General features: G+C 39.9%; 1 protein-coding gene across 3 annotated transcripts in view; it reads left to right on the top strand.

Moving 5' to 3' along the window:
* Positions 1-21,554, top strand: part of LOC137261863 (metal cation symporter ZIP14-like) — a 44,398-nt gene extending 22,844 nt beyond the window's left edge. The window contains exons 4-9 of one of the 3 annotated variants that reach the window (XM_067799669.1): positions 5,559-5,687; positions 5,968-6,213; positions 6,536-6,737; positions 7,762-7,949; positions 11,510-11,564; positions 19,647-21,554. In XM_067799669.1, coding sequence (XP_067655770.1) covers positions 5,559-5,687; positions 5,968-6,213; positions 6,536-6,737; positions 7,762-7,949; positions 11,510-11,564; positions 19,647-19,702 — 876 coding nt within the window. In that variant the 3' untranslated portion in view covers positions 19,703-21,554. Of the gene's footprint in view, positions 1-5,558; positions 5,688-5,967; positions 6,214-6,535; positions 6,738-7,761; positions 7,950-11,509; positions 16,217-18,542; positions 18,906-19,646 lie in introns of those variants that run through there. The other 2 variants (XM_067799668.1, XM_067799667.1) reach the window with 2 other exon arrangements.
* Positions 21,555-21,955: the final 401 nt, after the last annotated feature.

Genomic DNA, 21,955 nt, shown 5'->3' with positions numbered 1-21,955 from the left:
CCGCTTGAGGCTCAACCGATCACTGATGAGGACACTCGGGGTGTTGCCAGACAAGATAACACCAACAACTACTGTCACTGGCATGAAGTTACCCAACCAAGTGCCGAACCAAGAGCTATACATTCATCTCGGCCAACTGAGCACAACGGACAACATTCAAGGGGGCTACACAAGGGAACGCTGCTCGTGGCGTACATCCAAGCGCAGAAGTGTAGTGTAATCATCAGCCCAGTCTCGAGCATGGCGGCATACATGCTATCTAGTAAACCTGGTAGGGATATCGTGGCATTGCAGCTGGTGTCTGAATTTGGCGGAGTGAACACTGCACATAAAATGACCAGCGCACAAGGTCCTGGAAAATACGTCAATGTGGGGATTTCTGACCTCCCAAAGAAGGTCGTGAACAAGGGAATGCTGCTCGTGGCGTACATCCAAGCGCAGAAGTGTAGTGTAATCATCAGCCCAGTCTCGAGCATGGCGGCACACATGCTATCTAGTAAACCTGGTAGGGATATCGTGGCATTGCAGCTGGTGTCTGAATTTGGCGGAGTGATCAAAAGTCTGGAATATTTACCTGCAAGTTCCACACTGGTCATCCAAGTGTACCTAGGGGAGCCATCACAGGACGAAGTCGAAGTTGTGACGGGAATCAAACTCCGGTGGCCAAAACGGCATCAGTTTAACATTTGCACTGTTTACATGCGGGTGGATGCCAACTCTCACACCAGTCTGCAGGGGGTCAGCATAGCACTTTATCACTCACCAACATCTTCCTACCAGACAACATACACCTCATGAAATGCACCCCCGAGAGGTTATCAAGAAAATAATTGGAAACAATCTTGTAATAATATAAAACACAACGGAGCACAACGGACAACATTCAAGGGGGCTACACTTCCACAATACTGAGAGCCGTGCCTGTTAAAACAGAGAGGTACAACGATGGCAGAACTGAGTTGTTTCCACCGTGGCAGTACAAGAGGTTAAGTCAGGGCACCATCCATGAGTTGGTAATATGGATTTTAGATGTAAACTATAATCCTGTGAATATAGGATACCTCAGCAGAACACTGCACATAAAATGACCAGCGCACAAGGTCCTGGAAAATACGTCAATGTGGGGATTTCTGACCTCCCAAAGAAAGTCGTGAACAAGGGAACGCTGCTCGTGGCGTACATCCAAGCGCAGAAGTGTAGTGTAATCATCAGCCCAGTCTCGAGCATGGCGGCACACATGCTATCTAGTAAACCTGGTAGGGATATTGTGGCATTGCAGCTGGTGTCTGAATTTGGCGGAGTGATCAAAAGTCTGGAATATTTACCTGCAAGTTCCACACTGGTCATCCAAGTGTACCTAGGGGAGCCATCACAGGACGAAGTCGAAGTTGTGACGGGAATCAAACTCCGGTGGCCAAAACGGCATCAGTTTAACATTTGCACTGTTTACATGCGGGTGGATGCCAACTCTCACACCAGTCTGCAGGGGGTCAGCATAGCACTATATCACTCACCAACATCTTCCTACCAGACAACATACACCTCTTGAAATGCACCCCCGAGAGGTTATCAAGAAAATAATTGGAAACAATCTTGTAATAATATAAAACAATGACCAGTCATCGCCCCAACATCACGCTTAATGACCTAGGGGATGTGGAGGTGGTTGATCAACCTGACGAAGACACCTTGTATGTCCTATACTATCAAGACGGGATGTTTAAGCAGGTGCGCTTAAGAGACTAAAGAAGCTTACTGGTTGACATGGGCCTCACCACACCTTACCTCTCTTTAAATGAAGATGGGTTTGCCACTGAAATTAAAAAATTGGTATCTCCATAGGGTCTTTCATGCCAAATAAGGTTTTAGCATGTCGTTCATTGCCTAATCCCACTGGGAACATGATAATGGCAACAGATCCCAAGTTATGGCTTGAGTTGCTTGAAACTCGAGAAGGCTAATTAACTATGGCGCAGAAGACCACACAGATCATAGAATTCTATTTATTGTTAGCTGATAAGCTTAAGGGCCAACAACTTTCACCTGGGGTGATGATACACACTTGGAATGCCGAAGACACTTTCATACAATACCGTATCATCATAAAACTGTCAGGTCCGCAAACGGTCGATAGAAGTAAATCCCCTGTGGATTATTGTTGGTATAGACTTACCAATTAAACTCACACATATTTCCCTAGGCAGTACTATAAACCTTAAAAGTTTCAAATACATTGATCAAAAATTAAGTAAAACACAATTAAACTATCTCTTGTAACATTTATTATACGCACAGGATGGGGCTGTACCCGGTCGTAGAGGAAGTAGCAAAGATGGGTATATGGGTTTCGGTTTAAACAAATATGTGATGTAAAACACCAGCTAGTGCAAGACCGCGATATACGAGCAGTACTATACAAGAAATATCATAGAGCTTTCAATATCGTGTATTGCAATGATACTGCCCTTATGACTACCGGCATGGGGCTAGGTGTAGGGGTGTTGGCTACCATCATAGCAGCACCTGTAGTACAAGACATCGAAATAACGGCTGGGGTGGTAGGGTTGGTGGGGCTTGTGTTTAAGTTTGTATCTTCCAAATTAAATTGTAAAGCATTAAGAGATGATGAAATTAGAATTCTGGCCAAAACCAAAGTTAAACACTATAGACGGCCATATTTCCACCGTACTTACCAATAATAAAATCTCGGAGAAGGCGTTTCATTTTATCCTCTCTGAACTAGCAAAGTATAAAAAGATGAAACAAGAGATTAGATCTATATCTCGTGAAAGCACTGTCATTAGCGAAGGTGATAAAAGAAAAGCACATAGAACAAGGGATACCACAAGCTCAATGATCCTTCATTAAAGGTCACATGCAATGTAAAACACAACTTTGCAGATGGAAACAAATCATAAAAAATGCCAGTTCAACCTATAAAGTTGAAAAAAAACACAATGAAAAAAAAGCCCGCGCAATCGGAGTTCAAACGTTTCCCCCCAGCGCTGGGGGGAAAACTGGTTTCAACAGTTGTGCTGCGCTGCGTCCATAACGCATGCGCAGTGAATAGGTTCGCGGAGCTTGAAACAGTATGCATGCCCAGCATCTGAGGTCATGAGCAGTAGTCTGATCTTGGTTGTGTACACAAACAATTAAATAATCCATTCGTTACGTAAAAACCTTGTTGATTGTGGTAAGCAGTCTCTGTCACAGAGAAAGCTCAGTGTCTGGTTTATTCACACCTATATGTCTGCCTGCCTGTCTGCTAAAGCCAACATGCAGTACACAGCTTCAATCATTGACCACGTGCATTTTGAACATAACACCTATCAGACTAAACGACATAAAGAAAATAAATTCATTTATGACCCGTGCACCTGAGTCCCGTCTCTGCCACATTATGTAATTAGGCACGTGTGATACACATGACATGTTTTTATGTCTGTGGGTTGCAAACAAACTACATTCACTTTTTTCGGATGACTGGATCTGACGGACACTGGTGCAAACTCTTGTCAGTTTCAAGTCCTGCTTTGTACTTGGACGAATGACAGATTCCAGCCACGCAGTAGTTTATCATCTGTACTGACATGATTTTTGATTGGATCGAACGCAAATTCAGAGAACATGTATTTTCAAAATCCAACGTCTCTATATACATTCTTCATGGATAACGACTTCTTTTAGTGTATATGATTTTGTTTGACAACAGTATATGAATCCATACTGAAACGACGCATGAAGTACACAAAAAGAAGTTGTTATCCATAAAGAATCTTACTTTCTTGTGACTCGATATACTTCTAAAATGCCCATGAAACAGATCATCTTTCTGTACACACAATGAACCCTCAGCATATCAGCAAATGAAACAGCCAATCGGAAGCCGTCATTACGCTTGAGTGTACATCCACCCACTATGACCGGGGTCGGTCTCCCGAGGGCTTCGTTTCGGGGGAAGTAAGCCCAAGTACAAAATATTGTACTTTTGAATCGTGATTGTACGCTTATAATTTTGTTTATTTGTTTTTTAAAAGCAGCAATGTATATTATATGTCATGAATAAGTGATGAATGTGTTTTAATTATGTTTGATTTTTTGGTTGCATGTGACCTTTAAGAAAACCAAAGAAATCATAGGAGATACAACATTATGTTGATGACTATGTTGAAGCGCTTAACATATGTTGATGAATCGATTTTTCGCGGCCATAGTGTCCGGGGAAGTTAATTGCACATTCAAAAGTGGTCTATGTAGTGGCAGCGAGACCAAAGGGCCTGACAAAAATAAAGCTTTCAACAGGCTTTCTTGAAAGTGATCTAGAACTGTCGTATATACTACTGATGCTTTAAACCACTAGCCTACCCCACCGCCCTGTATAACAGATAACAAATCATTTCTTTATATGTGGAATATATAACCATTAGGGTTTAGTTGTAACAGTGGGTACTTCTTAATTTATTTCTTCCTAATTAATCCCAATTAAATCACTAAAGTGTGATGCCTTCAACCTAATTAGCCCTAATTAGTTCAGGAACCACAGTTAAGAGGGATACATGCCCTTGAAAAGTAGGTGAATATCAAGTTTCTCTGCAAATATTGAGGTAATTTTGCTTATTGGGGCCTTGAAATCATATCAAGATATCCGAAATAGCGAGACATCCACATCAAGATAACAGAGATTGAGAATGATAGACTATGAAGGATTTTGTCCAGACAGAGATGTTCAATCATGACAATGGAGAAATAAAGTTATCAGAGTCTGACACAGTGGTGCTCGACTGTACATATAAATACCAATGGCGACCTCTTCTTAGAACAATTGATGTTTCAAGAACTGTCATATCAACATCTTAACTTCATTTGAAATCCATTGAATCAGATGAAAAGGCATCAAGCTTGAAATAATGAAGAGTTTTAATTATGAGGGGGTGATTTACCAGTGGGTCATAATTCATGTCTCTTGAAGAAAGTATGTTTTATGTCTTAATGTCCGTTAGAAACCCCTGTCTGTTTCCTTTGTATTTGATGTCTTCACTTTGATTACCAAAGGAATCTTGCAGTCTGCAGTGATAATGTCTGCTGAATAGGGAAAACCTTGATTATTGGTGGTCACTCATCACAGCAAATAGCTATGCAGAGTTGTGGCCCTTAGACGTGCCAGAAATTTATGATTGCACATTCAAATCCCAGTTTGCGTTATTATGTTTATAGGTCTCAGTACCATAAACATGTTTGTTCACCATGATTTTAGTAGTCTGAGACCTGAGTCACTTTAATCTTTCTTCAGTCTTTAAGCTGACATGCCATGATAAAAAGGGAATACAGCTTAGAGAGGCTTCTGTCCCAAGTCACTTACCATTGTTGAGCACCCATTGAGTTTGAGTCATCGAACAGTAATGAGTTAACTTGCTGGTGATATTGATTAACAGTTTTAGATAACACCAATTATCTATATCTTGTTCATTTCCCTTCCAAAAGAGTTGAAGAATATTAAATAAGAGAAAATATTTCTTATGATAACTGTGTTTTATTTTGAACAATATTCTGTTGTGAAGGCATTTGGACTTGTCCATGAAAGTGATGGCAGCATGGATCACATCTTCAAGGCTTGCACCATCATGGGAGGAATCTACCTGTTCTATTTGACTGAGAGAGTCATGCGCATGCTGGCAGCCTGGAAGGAGGTGAGTACATGTCTTCATGATAGAGACAATTATGGGTACACTGACAGAAAGCATTATGTCCACACTGACAGGGAGTCGTGTGAATTCAGAGTGAAAATGAAACATACATGTACTGACTAGAGGGAATATTTGGAACATCAACATGGTATGAGCAGGAACTACAACAGATAATCCAAAGTTGAGTGCTTTCTCCACATGACGAAAGAGTCTACACCAAGGAGCATTATGTGAGACAGAGCTATCAAAAATTTCAAATGTACCGGTTTGATGTGTTTAATAGAGGAGAAACCTGAAGAGAAAGAACCCCAGTGCTGAAAGTGGCCAAGATGATGCTCCACATGGATTGATGGATATCATCTGCTCAGTGAAGAAGAACACCCCTGTCAATCAGGAACAGCTGTACAAGAATGGGTCCACTCTGCCCCGCAACATCTCCTGCATCACACAGCAAGAACTACTGGACAAGAGCAGTGATGACTCCACATACACTCATGAAAACAACATGGTAGATGTCCAGGGAGACGAGGTAAGTGGGAATGCTTGTACGCATACAAGACAAGAACTTTTCGAGGGAATTAATGTTTGAAGTCAAAGTATGAGGGTTTCAAATGGTTAAGATTATTGATTATGTCTGCTGTGTTCACTTAGGGAAAACGTCCAGAATATATAAAGGTGCATTGTGTCCTGCTTCTTGTGGTTGTGGTAGTAATAAGTTTTAAAATCAGGCTTCATGGTTATTATGATTATTTTGGAATAAGATGGCTAAAGTGCATTGTCATGTCACTGGTATATACATGCGAATCGTTCCATTGATTCATTGTGTGTTCAAGAGTGTCTTTTGTCCTCAGAAATATGAAGAGTCTATATCAATGAAGTCTCCTAGTCGTGGTCAGCACCCCATCAAACCCTTGGCCTGGATGATTATATTTGGTGATGGACTTCACAACTTTATCGACGGCCTCTCTATCGGCGCGGCCTTCACCCAGAGTAAACTCGCCGGCATCAGTGTGTCATTGGCAGTCATGTGTGAGGAGCTTCCTCATGAACTAGGTCAGTGTAGCATGCATGCAACACATTTCCAACTTCGATGTAGCATGCACATGAAGCAGTGTGGAGTCATCCCACACATCACATCCATATCTTGTCAGCTTGTTGATGGAGAATAACTTCTTTGGTCAAGGCGCCTGAATTCGGATCAGAAAGTCTGTAGTTTGAGTCAAAGAAGACGACTGATGTGTTATGACCACAATATTGGCACCCAACGTGGGGCTGAGCCTGTTCATTTGAAATTTGATCAAAATAAGTTTCATTACACTGCTTTGCGGCAATGGATTATGGGGGTTATGTAGCAGGGCATTGAGTCATCCCACACACTGCATCCTTAAGAGGGGTTAACCTCTTTGGTCATGTTGACAACATGTGACATTTTTGCGGCCTCTACACATTGCTTACTTCAGTCACAGGCAAACTGTAGTGCAAATGGGGTGGAGAAGCGAGCACAGGTTGGCAACATACTTCCCACGCTTCGGTTCGAAAAATATTTTTCATGTCAAAATATAATATCCCAACCATCAAAGGTATACACCCATTTCTTCACTTGATTGTGCTTTCAGATTTCCAAACCCATGTTGAGTAATTACTCATGTGAAATATATCTTATTCAACATTTTAAGGACAGCTTGTGGTATATCAGATGGTTCTTCACCCCCATCCCCCCTGCCGGCTTCAGGTTCAATGGAGTGAAGGAACAGGAGGGTATTACTCCATATGGAGTACTTACAGTTACCTCCGCTACTTTATTCGCCCACTACGCCATAAGTGTTTTACATTTAATAAATGTTACAAAAATTCTAACAATAACGACAACAGATAAGACAAATAAACTCCAACAGGTTCCTGATAAAATTAGGCGATATGATATTCCTTGTTTCTGCTTATTCTTGTTCTTTCACATCAGTGAAGCAGGGGTAATGGAGGCGAAGAACCCTATTTGCGCTACAATTTGCCTCTGCTTCAGTATAGCATGCATTCAACATGGATGTATAAATCCATGATGTGTATAACATTGTTGTAGGTGACTTCGCCATCCTGCTCAACTGTGGCATGACGGTGAAGAAGGCCCTGATGTACAACTTCCTGTCTGCCTGCATGTGTTACATGGGGCTGGTGTTTGGCATCCTGTTGGGGAAGAATGCCTCTAGTCATGACTGGGTGTTTGCCGTGGCTGGGGGAATGTTCCTATACATATCACTGGCTGACATGGTGAGTCGCACCTTTCCAGCTGACAACTTCATTTCATCTGGTCACCTGGTCCGATGTTCTCGTATTCTTGCAAACATTTTATTCAATATGAATATTATATACAACATAAATATGTTTTGAAATAACATTACACATTGAAAAGTGGCTCTTAGCATAGTTTATGAAGTACAGTAATCATACTGGACAAACCAGTTTTAGTTATTTCATTTGGAGTCTTTATACTGCTAGACATATATTAGATGATCCTGCGCACTAAACGCATTTGTGACAAGAGAGGCGGTACAACAAATTGGGCGAGTGCACATGGCTGCTACAGGTAGCTTGACGATTATGCATGTGCAATACATGCTAACTGTGACATGAAATCAACACCACTACTGATTAACACCTGTCTCAATACTGTTAAACAGATTTCAGTTGAAATGTAAAAAATGTCCAAGTTAGGAAAACATGGGCAAAAAGTTCATTCTCAGGCAAGGGAGATAGCATACAATGTTATCATATATATGGACAAAAATTGTGCAACCAAAGCAGATTCTCTTTTACAAAGTAGCCTTGCTACTGGACTCTCAACGGCAACTTTAAAGCGCATTAAGGCAGAAGGTGGTAGGAGTGCGAGTGGACCTACATTTATCAGTCCCACCAAGTTGCGCAAACCCAAAACTTGCAATTACAAACTTGATGATTTCGACCGGTGTGCAGTCCGTCAATTTGTACAAAGTTTATATGGCGTAAAAAAACAACTACCCACTCTGGATAAGTTGTATGATATGGCAAAGTGCCAGTTGAACTACAAGGGTTCTAAGGAAAGTTTTTAAAAAAATGTCAAAGACATGTAGTTTAGGTGGCGTAAAACGCAGTCAAACCGTAAACTTTTAATGGAACATAAAGACATTGTTTCCAAGCGTTTAAAGAATATACAGAGAAGAAAATTGAACACTCATCTTTATTGATGAAACATGGTTGCATGTACACCACATTGTCCCAAAGTGTTGGCAACTTTAGGGTGAAGTCGTAATAAATGGGGTTCAATATCCGTCTGGCACCGGACCTTGGCTCGTGGTTCATGCAGGGGGTGAAAACGGTTTTGTTCCAAATGCTTTGCTTGTTTTGGATTCCATACTCAAATCAGCAGACTATCATGACGAGATGAACTTTGATAATTTTTCCAAATGGCTCCAGGAAAAGTTGATCCCATACCTTCCACTGCACTCTGTCATCGTTATGGATAATGCACCATATCATAGCAAGCAAGTGGACGAATGTCCGACAACCGCCAACAGAAAAGATGGCATAAAAGTGTGGCTACAAAGGCACAATATCTCATTTGATGAGAAAATGCTCAAAGCCGAACTGTTGTTTCTTGCAAAATCCAACAAATCGGGCCCTGTCTACAGAGCAGACACGATGCTGAAGCAACATGGTCATGATGTACTACGTCTCCCTCCATACCACGCAGAACTAAACCTGATTGAGTTAATTTGGGCAAATGTGAAAAATTATGTTGCTTCACAAAACTTGCAGTTCACAAAAAGTTCCTTAAGAGTTGCCATAAATGAAAGGATGTCTGCAATCGGTGCAAAAGAATGATGAGAATGTTGTAAACATGTTAAAACAATTGAAGATGGTTACTGGCAACGCGAAATCGCAGTAGAAAGGGAAATTGGCAGAATAGTGATTGACTTAGGACTTGCAAGTGATTCAGACACCAAGACTGATTCAGAGAGTGATAATTAAAGCATAAATCAGTAAGTCCGCCTAATTTTCCAGCATTGTTGTGTCTTGTATAATAATTGACACATACTATATCAGGTTTTCACTGTTCCCATACTTTGTCATGAAAAAAGAGTAATCTTTGGTGAGTTGTCTGTATTTTATATTTTTTTTAGTCACTGATAAATCTACTGAGTCTGGTACTGAGTAATCCCCAAACTGACAAATTTGTGTACAAAGATATTTCTCACTGACTTAACGATGTCAAAAGGTATTTTCAGTTTCCTGTACACAATTTTGGTGACCATAATAAAAATATGACAGAAATTTGGAAATATTGTTTGAATACTAACCATTTCTCTGGAACCGGTTATATGAATTTCCAAGACATGTATTCCCGGTCGATCCTCAGCGGAATTATCAGCCTGTACAGAGAAATAGGAACAAAATTATGGGATAAAAATATTTCCCCATGCTACTCTCATTTAGCCACCACCATTCAGTAACGGATAACTTTTAATGTATTAAAAAGTTAAATGATTAATTAAGTTAAGTTAAACACAATTAACTTTATGTAGTTATTATCTATTTAATATTTAGCAGACGAAAAGTCAACTTTACCCATTAAAACAACACCACATATTCCTTCGAATGATAAGACTGCAATTTCAGGCATAAGATACTGATATTCCACGCTAACCTTTAGTTAAGACGAAGACAAATAGATGATTGGGGGGGCATTGACAAGCATTTTAGATATTCAACAATTTTGTTAAAAAAACCCCAGGAAAATCTCATTTGCTTCGTGAAATGGATCGTGGTCCTGAACATATTTGCTCAGTATATTGTGTTAATTCAATTCATTGGGATTGTACCTGTTCCCAAATCGAGTGTGCTATAACAATTCATGTGTGAAGCGCACGGGGAAAATGAACTTCTCAATATTTATCAGACAACCTGTCTCCCTCTTGTGTCAAGTGGATCGTTCTGTGGGGCGTTCCCAAGTATGCAAATTGGGGTCATTTGTTAGGTCGTGGATCATCTTATATGTGTTTACCAGTAGTATAGGAGGTGTGATATATCTCTCCACCTTCTGTCCTGATCACAGTGTGGCCCTGTTAACTGGTTCTGTTTCAAGTGACCGAGATTCCAAGTGTGTTCTTACTAATGGTGATCCAATTAATTGAAATCATTTCTAAGATTGGTTGTCATGAATAAGCGACCAGGCAGTTGATCTTGGTTTTTCATATTGGAATGCAAACAATTTTGGAACACTTGCTTGCGGTAACAATATATGCTTGCTCAAGGCGCTGGTAACAGTTTCACTCTATGTCCGTCTCAGCGTCACATTGTATTATCAATCTCAACTCCTTGGAGAGTATTCAACTCTTGCTGCCACTAGGTGCACCGAGTTTATTGTGGCTCTCTCATCCTAACGAGGTACCCAATTCACAGCCGGGTGGACTGGGACACATAGTCACAGTACTTCGTCCAAGTTTACTGCACGTTGCTGTACCCGCAAGTAGGTGTATGCACATATTCATGTGGCCAACATCTGGTCATATACCAACGGATTTGTGGATTCAATTAAGTGCACAAGGTTGTGCACACTAGGGGTTGTGACGACATGGAAAGAGTCTGCACACAAAGCTGACTCCAAGGTTTTTACACGCAGTCACATGTGGGCTCGATCCTGACACCTAACTTCGCTGGATCACTAGCCTGGTGCTTTAGCAAGCTGGCCCACGCACCCCTAAATGTAATGACCCAGTCATCAATTATGAGGTTTTAACCAAATTCCAACACTAGTGTTTACATGTTGTTGTGACAGTGTGCTGTTATTGCAGATGCCCGAGATGAACAGTGCATCAGAAGGGGAAGGCAGTCGCAGATATGGCACAGGCAAGATATTCATCCTCCAGAACATAGGTCTCATGACTGGATTCGGCACCATGGTCATACTTGCTATATATGGAAGTGAAATTAGCCTTGTATGATTAGATATAGCCAAAATGCCAACTATGTCAATAGATCATTTAGAGATATAACTCAGGTGTTAGTTGACGAGTGTCTTAAACAGACCCATGAATACATGCCACGTGTTACTGTAATGCTGATGTCAGTTCATACTGTGGAATGAGGTTTACTGAAGTGAGAGTTCTTTTGGTCAAATGATTATTGTGAAGGTTCAAATGGGATCGACTGTACTCATTAGGAATACATGGTATACATTAAAGGTGTAGGAGAAGGACATGTCTTCAAAGAACATGTTATGTTAAGTAAATTTATTCTGCATTTAGGTTCAATCTTTTTCAAGCATAATATAGTTTATAATCGTTTTGAATTAAGTTGTCCCTCTACTTACATCCTTGATTACTTGGTTTACTTATTGACTGTATAAATCTGTAACCATGTTTCTTCAGGTATTGAACCCGTGAAGGTCCCGGGGTAGAATAGGCCTTCAGCAACCCATGCTTGCCATAAAAGGCGACTATGCTTGTCGTAAGAGGCGACTAACGGGATCGAGTGGTCAGGCTCACTGACTTGATTGACTCATGTCATCAGTTCCCAATTGCACAGATCGATGCTCATGTTGTTGGTCACTGGATTGTCTGGTCCAGACTCGATTATTTACAGACCGCCGCCATATAGCTGGAATTTTGCTGTGTGCGGTGTAAAACTAAACTCACTCACTCTCTCTTGAGGTATTGGTCTCTGATCAAGAAAGGCTGGAATCCAAAGATCGGAGTGAAAACTTTGTGGCAGCTACGTCCAATATTGGGTCAGACATTTTAAGATACTAGCAAAATTGGTGACATTCCTGTTCTCTGTGGCCTTGTATGTGTGTTGTATGTATGCGTGAACCATTGCTAGGCTCTACATAGTTGTAAGACCAACAGTCTCATTTTGTATTCAAGCAGTATTACCAGAAATTCATTGAAGCCATAATTTCCAGCTCCAAGAGTGGAAGGTTCACTGGAATATTTTGTCCCTGTTTTCAATGAATTCCTTGTACAATGTTTTCTCTTTGTCTACATCCATATTCATGTATCGGTGAGGGATTGTAGTTTGTTGAAAAATCATGTGTATTCATGCACATGCATGGTTTGGTATGCTAACACCCGTTGTTGTACACTGATGCATGGTGTTGCACACTCATGTCTGATGTTGTACACTGACACATGGTGTTGTACTCTCAGAGGTGGTGTTGCACCGAGGCACCTGGTGTTGTACACTGTACGTGCTGTTGTACACAGACGCCTGGTGATTTACACTAGTACATTATGTTGTCAACTGAGAATGTTCAACGTGTCAAGATAGTTTCCGGAAGTATGTATATAGTTTTATTAAGATCTTTATCCCTGTGAGTGGAGGGTCCTGTGGTACAACACGTCCTGCAGGTCCTGTGAGTGAATGCAGGTTTGAATGGTAATGTGGACCTGGTCATATCGGGCATTTTTATTATTGCATAGCAAGGATAAATTGTTTATTCATATATATTGTCAGTCATGTATTTAATGTTTGCTGTACACATATTGCTGTTCCTCCAAGGATGCTTCATAGTCATTTCCTCTAGTGTTTCCGTCAAACTGCTCCACTGATGAATTGGCTGTGAAGAGTTCCTTGTAACAAATCGAGATATATGGTGTCACAGTTAACCAGCCCCACAGTATTTACAGATGATTATATTGTGGAGCAAGTACTTGCTTGTTTCCTTCTGCTGGTGCAGGCAAAGGATAAGATCACAGACAATGGTACTTTACTCATGATAACAAATAGTTGATGTTCAATATTAATGTAGTTGTTCCAATAAGCTGTGAGTGTGTCCAAGACGATAACTCACTTCAACATTCTTGAAATCCATGATCATAATTGTGTCTTCTGATTTCCCATCAGAATGAAAACATCAAGACAGATCTTCTTCTTTCCACATCTTCATCCATGATGGTGGTATAACTGCTTGTGAAAAGTCTGTTTTTGGTTCATACTTTCAGCGTTATGCCACTACACCTTTCTGATGCTAACGTTTGTCATTTGTAAACACTGAGTTTGCGTGATGATGTGTGAATTTTGGTATGTAATATTTACATACTGTTTTGGTGAAAATTATGGTTTGCTTGCATTGTGGGTGTATGATAGATTTAGTTAAAGCTAAACTAACTAAAAACAGATGTGTGTATCTGTGGGTGTGGTCACCTCATGTTACATTAGTTTATCAGATGGTGTGGCCACCTCATGTTACGCTAGTTTATCTGTGGGTGTAGTCACCTCATGTTACACTAGTTTATCTGTGGGTTTGGTCAACTCATGTTATGCTAGTTTATCTGCGGGTATCGTTACCTCATCCTAGTTTATCTGTGGGTGTGGTCACCTCATGTTACGCTAGTTTATCTGTGGGTGTGGTCACATCGTGTTACACTAGTTTGTCTGCGGGTGTAGTCACCTCATGTTACGTTAGTTTATCTGCGGATGTTGTCACCTCGTCTTACACTCGTTTATCTGTAGGTGTGGTCACCTCATGTTCTGCTAGTTTATCTGTAGGTGTGGTCACCTCATGTTCTGCTAGTTTATCTGTGGGTGTGGTCACATCATGTTACACTAGTTTGTCTTCGGGTGTAGTCACCTCGTGTTACGTTAGTTTATCTGTGGGTGTGGTCACCTCATGTTACACTAGTTTATCTGTGGGTGTGGTCACCTCATGTTACACTAGTTTATCTGCGGGTGTGGTCACCTCATGTTATGCTAGTTTATCTGTGGATGTAGTCACCTCATGTTACACTAGTTTATCTGCGGGTGTGGTCACCTCGTGTTACGTTAGTTTATCTGTGGGTGTGGTCACCTCATGTTACACTAGTTTATGTGTGGGTGTGGTCACTTCATGTTATGCTAGTTTATCTGTGGGTGTGGTCACCTCATGTTACGCTAGTTTATCTGTGGGTGTGGTCACCTCATGTTACACTAGTTTATCTGCGGGTGTGGTCACCTCGTGTTACGTTAGTTTATCTGTGGGTGTGGTCACCTCATGTTACACTAGTTTATGTGTGGGTGTGGTCACTTCATGTTATGCTAGTTTATCTGTGGGTGTGGTCACCTCATGTTACGCTAGTTTATCTGTGGGTGTGGTCACCTCATGTTACACTGGTATATCTATGGGTATGGTCACTTCATGTTATGCTAGTTTATGTGTGGGTGTGGTTACCTCATGATATGCTGGTTTATCTGTGGGTGTGGTCACCTCATGTTACACTGGTATATCTATGGGTATGGTCACTTCATGTTATGCTAGTTTATGTGTGGGTGTGGTTACCTCATGTTACGCTAGTTTATGTGTGGGTGTGGTCACCTCATGTTACACTGGTATATCTATGGGTGTGGTCACATCATGTTACACTGGTATATCTGTGGACGTGATCATCCCTTAAACATGTATATCTCTTGTTATGTATGTGTTGCTTGATGTAACTGTTGGTATGCAAGTTGAATAATATTAATAAAGAAATGGGATAGATGATAGCTTGCCTACTTGTCACTTGCCATGTGACATAGGTTCATGGTTACTTTGCTGGAAGATATTAGTTGCTGCTAAACTCTGTGACCATATCAGCATTTTTAGATACTAGTATGAATACTGGCATATGTTATCCTGTGTCTTGTCAACTAACAGGGTCTGAGAAGATTTTATCTTTTATTCTTTAATGTTGTTTCTTTAATATTGGTGGATATTATTTTATATTTGGAGTATGTTTCAATTCCCAGGGAATAATAGTTTTATATGTATGTATGTATGTATGTATGTATGTATGTATGTATGTATGTATGTATGTATGTATGTATGTATGTATGTATGTATGTATGTATGAATGAATGTATGTATGTATGTATGTATGTATGTATGTATGTATGTATGAATGTATGAATGTATGAATGTATGTATGTATGTATGTATGAATGAATGAATGAATGAATGAATGAATGTATATTTACAGGCAGTTTCTCTGAACCAAGCGCCAGTACATGTCTCAAGCATTTGTGAATAGAATGTTATAAGGGTATAAAAATCTGCAGTGCTGTTTTATTATATTATTCACAAACTTGAAATCAAATTATTGATACATGAAAAATTAGTAGTTGTCAAACATATGATTTTTTTATATAATGAAATTGAATTTTAGTTTCACAAATTAGAAATGTAATCTTGATTAGTTAATCAGGTTTGTGGTGTCACTAATTTACTTCCTGTGTCATGGAACACATTCTAAAAAGTCATGCCTTAGTAAATGATTGAATCAGTTGACAAGAATACTGTTCCTCTTGATCATTCACAGACTACACATGATCTGTTTATTTAAGTGGTGAATTATATAAGCAAGCTTCAGTGAATTTTTTGCGGGCTTATCAAGCATAATATAACATTCAGATAATACGCCTCATTACTGAGTGTCCTTGTCTAAAACAGTTGTCATATCAGATAACTCTTATATATGTAGCAATTTATATTATGATACCTAAAACTGAGTCATCTGTGAATACTCTGCAATAAAAGAAACACAAAAGTGAGAAAATGAAAATATCTAATATTCATACAAAATGAATACCTTGATAAATACCAAGTTCGAATATCTCATGCCTGAAGTTTTTTACATCCAGTTGTGAAGCATGGTGATTAAATACCAAAAAGGCAAGGGAGACACAGAAACCCATTGGGATGTGAGCTATGAACTGAACATGCAACATGAATTGGTGGGCAGTGAAAATGATGGGGTACCACTGTCTGTCATCAAAACTGTACAGTAAGTGAAAATGTGCCTCGATTGCCTGAAACTTAAAAAAACAACCGATGGGGTAACCTCATGGTTAGAGTGTCTGCTCGTCATGCCGAAGGCATGGGTTCGATTCCTCTCGTGGGTACAATATGTGAAGCCCATTTTCTGGTCTCCCCTGCTGTGATACTGCTGGAACAATGTTAAAAGCGGCGTAAAACTAAACTTTTTCACTCACTCAAAAAACAACCACCTAGTGTGTCCCGGGAGGTCAGCGGATCAAAACTTCATTTATTGGTTGCTCTACATCAATATTTGGGATCACATCAGAAACAACTAATTAAACTTCAAAAGTTAGCACCATCACTGTAGGGAGAGTTGGTGAACATTCCCTGACCGCATGTCGTAGTCTCATTTTTCCATGCAGCTGAATACCAGGCAGCTCTGAACTCGCGTTAAGATATTGAGATCAGATGACCTTAACAATGGATTGTTTCATTTGTGCCATAAATAAACTTCTGTTAGTGACAGTGTAAACATTTTGTTATTATGTACTAATTTTTCATATGATAATTAAAGCGAAAATTTTGCAGTTCTTTCTTTTAATCATTTTGCAAGGTATATATTTAGTGGATCTTGTAATAGTCAAACAATTGACCTTGAAAAGAATACAAATTATGAACCTAGTTGACTCTAGCAACCGCTTCCCCTTGCTTCACCCAAACCCTCATGACTATGTTAAACTTAAATAACTGTCATCAGTGTATGGAAGGAACACTTCAAATGATCATTAGCTTTTTAATTACAAGACCGATGATAAACAATGTCCATCCTGTGCTGGGTGGTTGGGGCAAAACATGAGCAAATAGAAACAGATCACACCAGTTGGAGTTATGCCCCTTTATATCCATTCGTGCAGTAATCTCTCTTACACCAGACATTCTTAAGGCTGTACAAAATAACATTCTAAAGCTATTGAATTCATACAGATGTGGGAGAAAAATATGTTTTACTAATTATATACAGAGGTGCATGTTGATAATATTATATGGACTGAGTCCATTGCAGTTAAAAAGATGTATGGAAACCATAGCAGTTATACTTACAAATGTTGTTTTGAAGGATATGAGACAATTACAGTGTATATGGTGGATTGCAACAGACTGTTTAATGTTGGGGTAAAATTGATGGTATCAGTGGGATATAGCCAGAAAATACAAGTCTGTAATTTTGATGTATTTAGATAGACATGTGGCACTGGAACAAATTTGACACACTGAAATACTGTATAAAAAGAAAAGTAAAATGTCTTCTTAAGAACATATCATTTGCCCTTTCAGTTAGTTAAAGTCTCCTTGTTGATGAGGTGAAATGGTAGCAACCTATTATTTTGACTTCGTTAGGTCAAAGTTTTAACCAGCACATGCTCCGGTTATATGGGAAGATGTTTTTCACAAGACTTATGGAGACAAAACTCAATGTAATGGTTAATATATCTACAAACTCTGAACATGAAGGGACTCGAATTCTGTTTTATTTACAGTAACCTTACCACCCTTGTGCTTTCTACAATATTGTATGTGAAATAGTTCCACATTCATGTTAATGTACATTTTTACTGGGGATTTGGAATAGGCTAACCAGTTGGAAGTATATCGGAAAGACTACAAAATTAGACCCAGTAAAACATCATTTTTGCTTTAAAGGGACAAAGTAGTAATCCTTTGAAGTTATTAGCTGTAAAGCAGATTATGTATGACACTTTAGATAACAAATTTAGCAATACTTCATCATCCTTGAAAGATAAGACAGAATATGGTAGTGATATAAAAGTGTGTTCCTATGCTTATCAGACTAAAAACAGGAAGTGGCAACAAAAAGAAATTATTGGTAATTGTTGTAATAAATTTAATTTTGTGTTATCTACAGATAAAATATTGAAATAAATACTGAAACAGCACTTCAAGATTTCATCGAGGCAGTGCATTTCAGATTTCTCCTGTAATTTTGTTTATCACATTATGGAAAAATCACTGTAAGGTTCAAATCAAAAAGTGCTGAAAAGTGACATGTCTGTATACTTAGCTATATAATGCTGTATGAATATGTTTATTTTCAGCCTACTTGGCATGGCTGCTTTTCGTGTCCTTGCAGAATTTCCAAATGGAATGTGAAAACATGACTGTATAGAGCAAACTCTATTTCATGAACCTTGCTGTGTGAGGTGCTCTTATGTGTGTGATGTTCCCTGAGAGATGTGTGAAATTAGACTAGTGCTGTAGTGTTCTTGTGTACATATCCATCACCATGTGAAGGTTGGTAGTCAGAATACCTCTGTGTCTACACCATTATTAGTGCCTTTGCATACCTTGCCACTGTTACATGTTTGTAACAGAGGGAATAGTCAAGTCAGCGTCATCATATATCACCCAGTGTAGATTACATGTTGGAACAATCTGGCAAATTAAAGAAATGTTTTCTATTTTCTTTGTTTGAGTTTACTTCACTTTTCTGCGAGCAATTGCATTGTATTGTTGTTGTTTTTTTATTGTTTCATTGTATTTCCTTTTTAATAATTTACACTATGAGAACCAGGTGAGATTCCAGTAAATTGTAGATAAAGGCTGATCTGGGAGAAGACAACTACAAGTTCCCATCAGATCTACAGGTTTCCACAGTCAAGCACGCTGCATGCCCTGCAGCAGGGTAGAATAGCAGGTGTTAAAATACAATGGAATGTTGCACATGCATTGTTTGAAGGGAGACCGGGTTTACCTTAAACGGCTGGACTCAGCCATGTCAAAACTGTATGTGTACAAGTGACTTGTATCAGCACTGCAACATTGACAATGTTTAATGGCGTTGCTGAGGCAATGTAGTCAAAATTCAGCTCACATATATCCCTGTTTTTTGTGTGCAATGTTATATATTTTGATTTTGTTTTCACCATGCTCGTGCTTCTCTCCAAATTCTATCAGAAAGAACCCTGTTTAAACAGTCTAGTTGACAAATGTTTGATACAATTCAAAGATTCAGCTGACTGAGATCAAAAGTCTTAGGTTTGAAAAATAGTTTCATGAAATCCGTATATGAAGTAGGTAGCAGAATGTATACATTGACTAAACATGTTTTTTCGCATTGGTAACAATATCTTCGTAAGGATGTAAGAAGACCCTAAAATGACATTTCTTAAATATCCACGAGTTACTCTATTTACTTCCAGTGAAGCCTGCGTCATGTCCTGAAGTTACTACACACAAGAAAGAAGGGAACAATTGACATGCTGGAATAGTTGTAATGGGAAATGTCTGTAAATGTCAATTCCGGGCACTTAGATCAAAATGTTGATCGTGTTTGGCGATATATGCACGGCACCTTGATGGCGTGTTGTTGAACCACTGCATGGTTGCAGAGCACATTTCCTGCCATGCCGTCTAAAGATGTGCACTCTGGTCTCCGCCTCCTCGACAGTCATTGGAGTGGGCATCAGCGGACATCAAACGGTAAGGTCTGTCATAGTCAACAGTGGACATCAAACGGTGAGGTCTGTCATAGTCATCAGCGGACATCAAACGGTGAGGTCTGTCATAGTCATCAGTGGACATCAAACGGTGAGGTCTGTCATAGTCATTAGCGGACATCAAACGGTGAGGTCTGTCATAGTCATCAGTGGATATCAGGCGACTTACAGGTGGATGGCTACCAAAATGTGTCACGATGGCGATATCCAGTACTTCTTGTGGTTACGAGTAAAACAGGTACTGTAATGAGATCTGCTATGCGGTCTCGCAAAACACATCCCCACACCATCACACTGAGCCGCTACTAAACGGTTCACTTGCATGGATCGGTCCGCGTTTTTCCGGGAGCCAGCACCACACCGGACGTTCCTGACAATGACTCTCTGATGAAGAATCTCAGCACCCCCACGGCATTACCGCCACAACACCAGTCGAGGCCATACCTGGATTCGTCTGGAAACGTGATGAGGAATGGCAAGTCCTCATAGATATCAACTTCTTTATTGTACAGTTGTGACATTCTGGTAGAGATACTTATACCGCTTGAAAACCACAATATTACCCCGGATAACCCAAACTGTCCCGTAGGCGCTAGAATGTTAACAATCAAAAGTCCCACCAGGGACCCATTTTCTGCTGGATGGGCAAAAGCGATGTTGAGAAACTCACTCGCCTAAAGTGAGACCACTCGTGTCATATGTGCGTCGTTGTTGGGCAGGGCTGGAGTTCTAGAAACTCGAGAAGCATCCAAGGACTCCCAGTGATCAACGTTGCTCATCACGGTGTGTCGCTTTTGTTAGGGTATCATAATTTTTTCAAGAAGACTATTCCTGACCAAAACAACTGGTTGTCATTTAGTGGTAATACTGTTTCCCAACAACTCAGTGCCAGACACCAACACGAAACAGAGCTCTCTGTAGATGAACCGCGTATCTCTCTACCGTAAGTGAGGTTTCAAAAACTGAACACGCGGTCTGCTTGTGATCCGTCAGACGGAGGTCTTTATGCCGGAGTCGGATATCGTGATGGGTATACACTGTGGTTACATGAAGATATTCGTTTATGACTGTAAACGTTCAAGTGTGCGCACGAGTGTACGGCAATGCAATACGGCTTAACATGAATATGTGTTCTACTTTAGGCAGCCTCATTTCTGACACTTGTACCAATTATTTATGTTCCTGTACTAGCGTAACAAATGGCTTATTGCGATGTATGATCCCTACTCTAGATTACGGCGAGAAGAAATGAAACTTTATTCACTTGTGGAGTGGTAAATACGGTGTTGTGCACAGAATGTATTCACTATCCCTGCCACGATTTATACATACTTGACGGGAAAGAAAATGTCACCATGGGCAATTTGTGTTCAATGATTTATATTTCTTGTTAACAAATATCTGGGTCAGGTGATTTAACGTCTCTCTCCGATCACATGCATGTTTGATGACTTTATGAAGGTGTGTGTGCAACCTTTCTTAATAGGTCACTTAGCGCAGCCACAAGCATGTACAACACCTGCCAGGTCTTCCCGTACATTTTCTACTGTGAAATAGGGCTACTTTATGTTGTAAAGATTTATTCGGTAACCAATAAAGTTTATTGTAAAATACTTTTAGTAATTGTGAGGTAATGTTTACGTATTACCATGCCGTACACGTGTTACCATATGTACCACTACTTTGTACCATGATAGAAACAACCCACCATCTATGTGGCATGTTCGTCATGATGATGTGCATTTTGTGTCTGTAAATCTATTGGACTTACAGAATGTACACAAATTTGTTATGTCAAGCTGGCAAGAGAGCAACCTTTTGCTGAAGATGTCGTTAAACGCTATTCCGGTTATATCAGCGTGTTTCGTTCTGATGTGAAGGAAAGTTCCAGGTGCAAGTCCTAGACCAGATCGGTGACATCCACTGACACAGGTATGGCGCTCACAAACATACAGACATATCCGGGAACTCAACACACAATCACTGATTGCTGCACAACGAATGGTGGTTTA

This window comes from Haliotis asinina, chromosome 14 (genome assembly GCF_037392515.1).
Source record: "Haliotis asinina isolate JCU_RB_2024 chromosome 14, JCU_Hal_asi_v2, whole genome shotgun sequence".
Lineage (NCBI taxonomy): Eukaryota > Metazoa > Mollusca > Gastropoda > Lepetellida > Haliotidae > Haliotis > Haliotis asinina.
Note: the sequence above shows the minus strand (reverse complement) of the source record. Positions and strands in the feature narration are given on the sequence as shown.